General features: G+C 33.1%; 1 protein-coding gene across 2 annotated transcripts; it reads left to right on the top strand.

The window, feature by feature from the left end:
- Window positions 1-8,249: 8,249 nt before the first annotated feature.
- Window positions 8,250-11,003, top strand: LOC18436072 (ENTH/VHS family protein). 2 transcript variants are annotated; one of them, XM_088874660.1, is made up of 5 exons: window positions 8,315-8,607; window positions 8,684-8,815; window positions 9,223-9,345; window positions 9,539-9,700; window positions 10,148-11,003. In XM_088874660.1, the coding sequence occupies exons 2-5, from the start codon at window positions 8,709-8,711 to the stop codon at window positions 10,767-10,769; spliced, it is 1,014 nt and encodes a 337-aa protein (XP_088730786.1). In that variant the 5' UTR covers window positions 8,315-8,607; window positions 8,684-8,708; the 3' UTR covers window positions 10,770-11,003. The 2 variants fall into 2 exon arrangements, with proteins under 2 accessions (XP_006846161.1, XP_088730786.1); XM_006846098.4 differs by having other exon boundaries at window positions 8,250-8,815.
- Window positions 11,004-11,430: the final 427 nt, after the last annotated feature.

The following is an 11,430-nucleotide window of genomic DNA, read 5'->3' as shown; positions in this document are numbered from 1 at the left end:
AGCTAGGCTCCATGCTTAAAGAGATTTTCTTAAAGTTACAGCCACGGTAGCTGGGAAAGATCTTTGACTGTGAGGACTCGATTCCTTAACTCAATGAATCATTCAATAAATTCCTTATAATGTAGCCAAAATTTCATACCTCTGAGATGATTGATGAGATAAGGTATGATGAATATGGGTATTTCTATGAAGTTGGGTCTAAAGTATGCCTTGATTACTGTGGTTTTGGGCTTTTTTTTCTTTCCTCCAACAATTGCAATACTATGAGTCCTCTCTACGGGAAAGAGAGCTGGTTTGGGGGGAGAGAGCATGAAAGAGAAGGGTTGAGAGATTATTTTAAAAAAAAATGCATGTCAACAGAGAGAGAGGGCTTGTTAGTTTTGAGAGTAACGTATAGTTATCCGGTATTTCAAACACCGGATAGTTGTTTTGCTTTGCACCATATAAACCCCACCTATTTGGTATTCGCATTATCGAACAGAGGGTAACTTGGGAAAAAACTATATAGTGTTCGCATTACCAGACATGGTGTAACTTGAGAAAAACAACGTCATGAGGGGGTGGGGGGAGGGGGAAGGGTGGGTGCGCCCGTAATTTGGGATAAACGTGATCCCATTTTGTAATTGACCGCCCAATATAGTCCATACGTAAATTTCTCTACATTTTCGGTGTTGGAAATTGATTTTAGAGTCATCATGGAGATTTCCATTGCCAAAAATGCTTTTGGGACGAGGATTTGAGGTGGGTTAATTTTGTTTGGGTGTGGTTTCTATAAGGTTGCAACCGTAAACTATCCAATAAAGGCGCACCTCCAAATTTTATTATAACATATAATTCTTTTGTAAAACATTCTTGGGAGTATATTAAAATCTATTTTTATAAAAATTTTCAATCTCCAAAAATGGTTAAAATCAAATCGATCTATAAACATATGAAAATCTTGAAAATGGATGATTTAGATAATGTGGTGCAAGATGCACTATTTATCGAACTAAAAAACTCTTTTTTTTTTCTTCTTTTTTCATATTCATACATCTCGATGTTGAGATGATCAATTAGAGTGTTTTTTAACATTAAAACAATGTTTCCGATGGATTTTTGAGGTGCATATGTAATTCTACATTTCAAGGTTGCAACCTTAACAAACTTTGTCCATTTTGTTTATAAAAACTTTATCGAATGATTGATTCAAACCAATCGAAACCGATTGGAATCACTAATTCAAGGTTCAAATGAATATTCATTGATAGGGTGAACGATCACACCACCAAACCAAATGTTTAAACCAATGGTTTAAAAAACGGATCGGTGACCTGGATCGGGCATCTCAAAAATCGATCCGGATCGGCGAATCAGCGATCCGGATCAGGAATCGGGCCGAATCGCTCTGATTAAGCCTTAAAAAAATTAAAAAAAATTATTAAAATTAATTATAAATGTTGTTTTTATGAATCCAATAAGAAATGAGGGTACTACATTATTAACTTTCATTGTTTCCATTAATTTAGGAATATTGAGATGTTCTTTCCCTATATGAACTTATGTTGACTATTAAATTTACATCACACAAAAAAAATCATAGAATTATCGTGGATTTAGTACATAATCATATATGGACTACAATAAAGAGTTGACTAAATCGATGAAAAATTGGCAACTAAAATCTCGAATTGATGGAAAACCCTAATCCGCTAAATAAACCACAATTGTTACAACGTAACTAACTATAATTACAGGAGGGGGGGGGGGGGGGGGGGGGGGAGGCGCCTGTAATTTGGGATAAACGTGATCCCATTTTGTAATTGATCCCCCAATATAGTCCGTACGTAAATTTCACTTCATTTTCGGTATTGGAAATTGATTTTAGAGTCATCATGGAGATTTTCATTGCCAAAAATGCTTTTGGGACGAGGATTTGAGGTGGGTTAATTTTGTTTGGGTGTGGTTTCTATAAGGTTGCAACCGTAAACTATCCAATAAAGGCGCGCCTCCAAATTTTATTATAACATATAATTTTTTTGTAAAACATTCTTGGGATTATATTAAAATCTATTTTTATATCTAATTAGAAAATTTCAAACTCCAAAAATGGTTAAAATCCAATCGATCTATAAACATATCAAAATCTTGAAAATGGATGATTTAGATAATGTGTTGCAAGATGCAGTATTTATCGGACTAAAAAACTCTTCTTCTTTTTTTTTTCCATATTCATACATCTTGATGTTGAGATGATCAATTAGAAGGTTTTTGAACATTAAAACAATGTTTCCGATGGATTTTTGAGGTGCATATGTAATTCTACATTTCAAGGTTGCAACCTTAAAAAACTTTGTCCATTTTGTTTATAAAAAGTTCATCGAATGATTGATTCAAACCAATCGAAACCGATTGGAATCACTAATTCAAGGTTCAAATGAATATTCATTTATAGGGTGAACGATCACACCACCAAACCAAATGTTTGAACCAATGGTTTAAAAAACGGATCGGTGATCCAGATCGGGCATCTCAAAAACCAATCCGGATTGACGAATCAGCGATCCGGATCGGGAATCGGGCTGAATCGCTCTGATTAAGCCTTAAAAGAATTCAAAAAAATTATTAAAATTCATTATAAATGCTGTTTTTTATGAATCCAATAAGAAATGAGGGTACTACATTGTTAACTTTCATTGTTTTCATCAATTTATGAATATTGAGATGTTCTTTCCTTGTATGAACTTATGTTGACTATTAAATTTACATCACACAAAAAAAATCATAGAATTATCGTGGATTTAGTATATAATCATATATGGACAACAATAAAGAGTTGACTAAATCGATGAAAAATTGGCAACTAAAATCTCGAATTGACGGAAACCCTAATCCGCTAAAAAAACCCAAATTATTACAACCTAACTAACTATAATTACCGGGGGGGGGGGGGGGGGAGGGGGGCGCCCGTAATTTGGGATAAACGTGATCCCATTTTGTAATTGACCCCCCAATATTGTCCGTATGTAAATTTCACTTCATTTTCGGTGTTGGAAATTGATTTTAGAGTCATCATGGAGATTTCCATTGCCAAAACTGCTTTTGGGATGAGGATTTGAGGTGGGTTAATTTTGTTTGGGTGTGGTTTCTATAAGGTTGCAACCGTAAACTATCCAATAAAGGCGCACCTCCAAATTTTATTATAACATATAATTTTTTTGTAAAACATTCTTGGGATTATTTTAAAATCTATTTTTATATCTAATTAAAAATTTTCAAACTCAAAAAATGGTTAAAATCAAATCGATCTATAAACATATGAAAATCTTAAAAATGGATGATTTAGATAATGTGTTGCAAGATGCACTATTTGTCGAACTAAAAAACTCCTTTTTTTTTTCTTCTTTTTTCATATTCATACATCTCGATGTTGAGATGATCAATTAGAGGGTTTTTTAACATTAAAACAATGTTTCCGATGGATTTTTGAGGTGCATATGTAATTCTACATTTCAAGGTTGCAACCTTAACAAACTTTGTCCATTTTGTTTATAAAAACTTTATCGAATGATTGATTCAAACCAATCGAAACCGATTGGAATCACTAATTCAAGGTTCAAATGAATATTAATTTATAGGGTGAACGATCACACCACCAAACCAAATGTTTGAACCAATGGTTTAAAAACGGATTGGTGATCTGGATCGGGCATCTCAAAAACCGATCAGGATCGGCGAATCAGCGATTCGGATCGGGAATCGGGCCGAATCGCTCTGATTAAGCCTTAAAAAAATTTAAAAAAATTATTAAAATTAATTATAAATGCTGTTTTTTATGAATCCAATAAGAAATGAGGGTACTATATTATTAACTTTCATTGTTTTCATCAATTTATGAATATTGAGATGTTCTTGCCCTGTATGAACTTATGTTGACTATTAAATTTACATCACACAAAAAAAATCATAGAATTATCGTGGATTTAGTATATAATCATATATGGACTACAATAAAGAGTTGACTAAATCGATGAAAAATTGGCAACTAAAATCTCGAATTGGCGGAAAACCCTAATCCGCTAAATAAACCAAAATTGTTACAACCTAATTAACTATAATTACGGGAGTGGGGGGGGGGGGGCGCCTGTAATTTGGGATAAACGTGATCCCATTTTGTAATTGACCCCCCAATATAGTCCGCACGTAAATTTCTCTTCATTTTCGGTATTGGAAATTGATTTTAGAGTCATCATGGAGATTTCCATTGCCAAAAATGCTTTTGGGACGAGGATTTGAGGTGGGTTAATATTGTTTGGGTGTGGTTTCTATAAGGTTGCAACCGTAAACTATCCAATAAATGCGCACCTCCAAATTTTATTATAACATATAATTTTTTTGTAAAACATTCTTGGGCTTATATTAAAATATATTTTTATATCTAATTAGAAAATTTCAAACTCCAAAAATGGTTAAAATCCAATCGATCTATAAACATATCAAAATCTTGAAAATGGATGATTTAGATAATGTGTTGCAAGATGCAGTATTTATCGGACTAAAAAACTCTTTTTTTTTTTTTTTTTCATATTCATACATCTCGATGTTGAGATGATCAATTAGAGGGTTTTTGAACATTAAAACAATGTTTCCGATGGATTTTTGAGGTGCATATGTAATTTTACATTTCAAGGTTGCAACCTTAACAAACTTTGTCCATTTTGTTTATAAAAAGTTCATCGAATGATTGATTCAAACAAATCGAAACCGATTGGAATCACTAATTCAAGGTTCAAATGAATATTCATTTATAAGGTGAACGATCACACCACCAAACCAAATGTTTGAACCAACGATTTAAAATACGGATCGGTGACCCGGATCGGGCATCTCAAAGCCGATCCGGATCGACGAATCAACGATCCGGATTGGGAATCAAGCCAAATCGCTCTGATTAAGCCTTAAAAGAATTTAAAAAAATTATTAAAATTCATTATAAATGTTGTTTTTTATGAATCCAATAAGAAATGAGGGTACTACATTATTAACTTTCATTGTTTTCATCAATTTATGAATATTGAGATGTTCTTTCCTTGTATGAACTTATGATGACTATTAAATTTACATCACACAAAAAAAATCTTAAAATTATCGTGGATTTAGTATATAATCATATATGGACTACAATAAAGAGTTGACTAAATCGATGAAAAATTGGCCACTAAAATCTCGAATTGACGGAAAACGCTAATCCGCTAAAAAAATCCAAATTATTACAACCTAACTAACTATAATTACCGCGGGGGGGGGGGGGGGGGGGGGCGCCTGTAATTTGGGATAAACGTGATCCCATTTTGTAATTAACCCCCCAATATAGTTTGTACGTAAATTTCTCTTCATTTTCGGTATTGGAAATTGAGTTTAGAGTCATCATGGAGATTTCCATTGCCAAAACTGCTTTTGGGACGAGGATTTGAGGTGGGTTAATTTTGTTTGGGTGTGGTTTTTATAAGGTTGCAACCGTAAACTATCCAATAAAGGCGCACCTCCAAATTTTATTATAACATATAATTTTTTTGTAAAACATTCTTGAGATTATATTAAAATCTATTTTTATATCTAATTAGAAATTTTCAAACTCCAAAAATGGTTAAAATCAAGTCAATCTATAAACATATAAAAATCTTGAAAATGGATGATTTAGATAATGTGTTGCAAGATGCACTATTTATCGGACTAAAAAACTTTTTTTTTTTTTTTTCATATTCATACATCTCGATGTTGAGATGATCAATTAGAGGGTTTTTTAACATTAAAACTATGTTTCCGATGGATTTTTGAGGTGCATATGTAATTCTACATTTCAAGGTTGCAACCTTAACAATCTTTGTCCATTTTGTTTATAAAAACTTCATAGAATGATTGATTCAAACCAATCGAAACCGATTGGAATCAATAATTCAAGGTTCAAATGAATATTCATTTATAGGGTGAACGATCACACCACCAAACCAAATGTTTGAACCAAGGGTTTAAAAAATGGATCGGTGACTCGGATCGGGCATCTCAAAAACCGATCCGGATCGGCGAATCAGCGATCCGGATCGGGAATCGAGTCGAATCATTCTGATTAAGCTTTAAAAAAATTCAAAAAAATTATGAAAATTAATTATAAATGCCGTTTTTTATGAATCCAATAAGAAATGAGGGTACTACATTATTAACTTTCATTGTTTTCATCAATTTATGAATATTAAGATGTTCTTTCCCTGTATGAACTTATGATGACTATTAAATTTACATCACACAAAAAAAATCATAGAATTATCGTGGATTTAGTATATAATAATATATGGACTACAATAAAGAGTTGACCAAATCGATGAAAAATTGGCCACGAAAATCTCGAATTGACGAAAACCCTAATCCGCTAAAAAAACCCAAATTATTACAACCTAACTAACTATAATATTATATACCAACAATGTTTTATAATTATTTTATTATATAAATAATAACAAATCCAAAATATTTTATAATATCATCTAATTTAAAATGTATTATTGATAACTGTAAGAAAAATAGTACACTACATGATTTATAATACAAAAATTAATAAATAAAATAAAAGATTTTTTTATCAATGTAGAAATTATTAGAATGCGTATCAATTTTCTTTAATTTTTTAGGTTTCTAGAATAAATTAGTGGAAGAGATTGTTAGTAGAAAAGAGATATTTCAAATGGCCTCATTGTAAGAATCCTATCTTTAAATTAATATTACTAAATTTATGTTAAAGACCATCATGTTATAAAAATAAAAAATATAATTAGACCATTTATTCCTAGGTTTTATGAAGAAATACCTTTTATTTTTTTGACAAGAAATACTTATTGTGTTATCTTTTATTTTTTTTTACAAGAAAAATATGATACTTGTTGATTATCTTTGTTTTTTTCTTTGACAAAAGAAGAAGATGTTGTACTACATTTTTTTTTGCTTATTGTATTAATTTTTTTTTTTTTTTACAAGAAAAATAAAAAAATGAAGCTGCCAAAATATATTTTATTTTTTTATGCCTTTTGTTTTATTTTTTTTGTAAGAAATACTTGTTATATTACCTTATATTTTTTTTAAAAGAAAAATAAAAAAGTGTTGTATTATCTTTTTTATCTTTATCTTGAAAAGCCTTTTATTTTTTATTTTTTTAAATTTTTTACAAAAGTATTTTCTGCCTTTGTTTATTTTTTTGACAACAAATTGTATTTTTTTTACAAGAAAAATAAAAAAATATTGTATCATCTTTTTTATCTTTATCTTGAAAAGCTTTTTATTTTATATTTTTTCTATTTTTTTACAACAATATTTTCTGCCTTTGTTTATTTTTTTTTACGACAAAATTTTTTTTGTATTTTTTTGTTGTGCGCTAAGGGGTTCGAACTAAAAAAAAAATAAATTTTGTTGTACGCTAAGGGGTTCAAACTCAAAATATTTTTTGGTGTTCGCTATGGGGTTCTAACTCAAGACATACACTGTAAAATCGGTGTTGTCAATCTATACAACCACATCACCACATGTAATTCTAATAGCATCTATAATAATATATATTCTATCATCTTGCTTTAATGATTTTTTATGGAAATTATCCCACATCGAAAGATGAGTGTTGTTTGGTTCTTTATAAAGTCATGTGTCATTGACACTCACTTGCGTGTATAGAAGCGCGAGGGAGGCAAACATGAGGTGAGTTACCACGTATAGCCACATGTCACTCTCGTGAGGCGGTGACATGCCTCAAACGAGGGACTGTCACATGTAAATCTAAAAAATATAGATTTTTTCGTTGAGACTGGACACGGACGATTTTCGATTTTTTCGTGAAACCGGCTCGATAGCATATGATTTTCGAATCGAATCGGGTGAGTCCGGCCCCATTATACGAGTTTGAACCGTTCGTTGCACTTCCTTTGAACCGTTCGTTGCACTTCCTTCGTCATTTCATTCAACGAAATAAATTATTATTTAATGACGGAAACATCTAGACCTGCACGAAATTGACCAAATGAGCTTCTTAATTTCATTATGCCTATTTGCGCTGAATATTCAGCTGTCCAATCAAAATAGAGACACGCCATAAGCACAGCCATTTGTCCTTTTCCTGTGATGCCTAACATTAAATAAGATAAAGGGCAGTTTAGTCACTTTTCATTCAACATATTTACTAAAAGTATGGCAAATTGATGTATAACGGCTAAGTTGATTGATGCATGGCAAACTGATGCAAATTGATGTATAAAAAACGGCTCAGTTTTTAAAGAGAGAATTGCAATGAATTTCAAATCTTGGACCCATCGCATGGTTTAAGACAATTGACAAAATGCCAATTCTTGGCTGATAATTCCACCAGTCCTTTTTCTTGGTTCTTTCAAAATTCAGTACCTCCTGTCTCTCTCTCCCTCTGTACAAAATTTAGTACCTCATCTCTCTCTCTCTCTCTCTCTCGCTCTATATATATATATATATATATATTCAATTTGACCCATGTATCAGGTCTTTGGAGTTTTGACACCGGCAAATAGCATTTTCAGAGTGGTTGGCATTGCAGTGGAGCAGTTGGAATTGCTTACACAAGTGATAAGCCTTTTTGCAGAACTCTGAGATATTTGCTGTTTTTAAAGATTTGTTCTTAAATCATGTCTATGCTCAGCCATTGCAGTGGCAATAGGAATAGCATGGGAAGCCCTTTGTTCAAAGAGTTGAAGAAGCAGGCTTCTTTTTTCATAAAGGAGAAGGTCAAGTCTGCACGCTTGGTTCTAACAGATGTCACGCCTGCACAATTGTAAGTCATAGGTTCAGTTCCTTTACAAAGAATTTTGATTGGGTTTTTTAATCTCTGGAACACGCCTACACAGAATTAATCCGTAAACAGCAGATGTACTTGAATTTCAATCACTCTTTGATCTTTAGATGCTTCTGGAATCTATGTTTCATCACCTCTCTCTCTCTCTCTAACACCTACATAGCAGTAATGCTTAGAATCCTATGTACATGAAGAATTCCATTCCTTCTTTGATCTCTCCATACTATGAAATCTGTTTTTGATCATCTCTCTCTCATGAGCCTGCAAACTCTCAGCATCCTATGTGTACGAATAATTAGATTCACTTCCCCATATTTAGAATTTTATGAGGTTTAGGTTTGATCATCTCTCTCTCACCTTTATGATCTGTGTTTTGGGTATTGAAGATTGACCGAGGAAGCGACGAATGTGGATCCGTGGGCGCCTGATGCCCGAACTATGGGTGAGATTTCACAGGCTGCATTCGAAGTGGATAATTACTGGAGAATAGTCGAAATCCTCCACAATAGGTATATGGTTTTCTCCAAAGAATTATGATCGAAATTTGAATGGGTCATTGAGTTCAATTGATATTACAAGGTCAATCTCTTCTATCAGTCTCATTAAATTATCAGAGCAATCTGTAATGAGTAACAAAGCTATTACTAGGTAAAATCTCATTTTGGGTTCGGATATTTTGATAGATTTTCTTTTTGTGCTCAGATTTCAGATATTTGATAGAAAGAACTGGAGACAATCTTATAAGGCTCTGGTTCTCTTGGAGCACCTGTTAACCCATGGTCCAGAAAGCTTTGGTCTAGAGTTTCAGAGTGACAAAGAGGTTATCCAGAAAATGGGGAGCTTTCAGCACATTGATGAGAAAGGGTGAGTGTTCTCTCAAATTGGGTTTGAATTAAATCCGAGCCTGATATAAGGTTAAGGAATTTGCTGAATGTTTCTTTTTCTGCTCTTCATGAAGTTTTTACATTAGTTTAAAGAAAACTGTCTAGGGAGTTACTTTATGAACTGGGATATAATCAAATTCCAGCTATATATAAGTTTCAGAAGTTTTTGTTTTTCTAGGGTCTCTTTTTCTGCTTTTTTTTTTTGTTTTACCCTTATGGTTTTTGTTTTGGCTCAAAGAACACTCAGCCTTGTGCTATTCAGCTTTCTGTACGTTTATGATTAGGGAAGACTGTTCAATGAACTGGACTTCAATTGAATCAAAACCAGATACAAGTTCTTCCCAAATATTTGTATCAAAATCAATACATGTTATGCACTAAACATAATTATTGTAACTTATTATTAGGCTCTGAAATTTCTTTGCAGATTCAATTGGGGTCTAACAGTGAGGAAGAAATCAGAGAGGGTATTGAATCTGCTCACTGAGAGGAACCTCCTCAAAGAAGAACGACAGAGGGCTCGGAAACTAACTCGAGGGATTCAAGGGTTTGGGAGCTTTACTCCAAGGACCTCCCTTTCAGAATTCGGAAGTTGCAGAGTCTTCGCTATTGAATCATATGGAAGGTGCAAGTCATATCACACCGATATCGAAGATAATGAAGATATGAGTTATGGCTCCCATTTAAGGTCAGATTCTTCCAAAACCAACAGAGAACCAGCTTCAAAAACTTGTTCATTGGACCAAAAGCCTAAAGTCTTTGGTTCAGTTTTAGAGGATCAAAATGAAGAATCAAATGCATTACAAACTAGTGGTTATGGGGGAGAAGTCATGCTAGAAGAAACTGAAGCCAAAGAGATATCCACTTGTTTAATGGAGATGAACCTGAAGGAAGCTGCAAGCCCTGGAGAATCAAGGCCACTGTTGGATTATGAGAAGGAGAATAAAGTCAATATCAGAATCAGAAGCTCCCAAATTTGGAGAGAGGAAGATCACCCATTTAGCGATGCTGATCACCAGACTACTGCAAGGTTACTTTCTGTAGGTTAAAGATAAAAAGATCCAAGCAATTTGACATTTCATCAATTATAGAGCAGAGTTTTCTATCATCAAATGTTTGGTAAGTTATATTGTAGTAAGAGCAAGAGAAGTCCCAAATCATTGATCAAAATCATGGTGTTTGAGATTGCAGATGTCTTATCTGCAAATATATGTGTGTGTGTCTGTATGTATGTGTGCAAGTTGAGATATGACATGAAATATGTGATATTTACAAGTGGAAAAGGAGAAACCCAAGCATATATGACATGAATTATGTATGACATGAGCTATGTGATATTTACAAGTGGAAAAGGAGAAACCCAAGCATGTATGATGAATCAATGACTATAAATAGTTGTCATTTCTGGATGAGTAAATCTGTTCATGAGCGCTTCATTGTTGTTAACGATTCATGAGCCCCATGAGGTCTCTTTGCAGCAATGGGTGTCATGGAGAAGGAAAGGCTGTTGGGAGTTGACATGAGTCCTTAATCCTCATTGATTATGGGTCATGGAACAACTCTAACAACATATGTACCATGGACACATGTGTCTATGGTTCTTGGTATGTCTCAGAACATTAAAAATACATCATTGATCTATGACAGATAAGAAATCTAGACATTTCATCTTTAAGTTTTCCTGAAAGGCCTCGTCATGTTCGTTATCGC

Source organism: Amborella trichopoda, chromosome 8, assembly GCF_054954075.1.
Source record: "Amborella trichopoda isolate Santa Cruz 75 chromosome 8, AtrichopodaSantaCruz75HAP2 v2.0, whole genome shotgun sequence".
In the NCBI taxonomy this organism is placed as follows: Eukaryota; Viridiplantae; Streptophyta; class Magnoliopsida; order Amborellales; family Amborellaceae; genus Amborella; species Amborella trichopoda.
The sequence above is the reverse complement of the archived record's forward strand: the minus strand, read 5'-3'. Positions and strand labels throughout refer to the sequence as shown.

Excerpts from the sequence above, each read along its gene's own strand:
- LOC18436072 (XM_006846098.4), top strand. The coding sequence starts at position 8,670 with ATGTCTATGCTCAGCCATTGCAGTGGCAATAGGAATAGCATGGGAAGC. Across the intron at positions 8,816-9,222 it reads GATGTCACGCCTGCACAATT|ATTGACCGAGGAAGCGACGA; the intron begins GTAAGTCATAGG and ends TGGGTATTGAAG. Across the intron at positions 9,701-10,147 it reads CAGCACATTGATGAGAAAGG|ATTCAATTGGGGTCTAACAG; the intron begins GTGAGTGTTCTC and ends ATTTCTTTGCAG.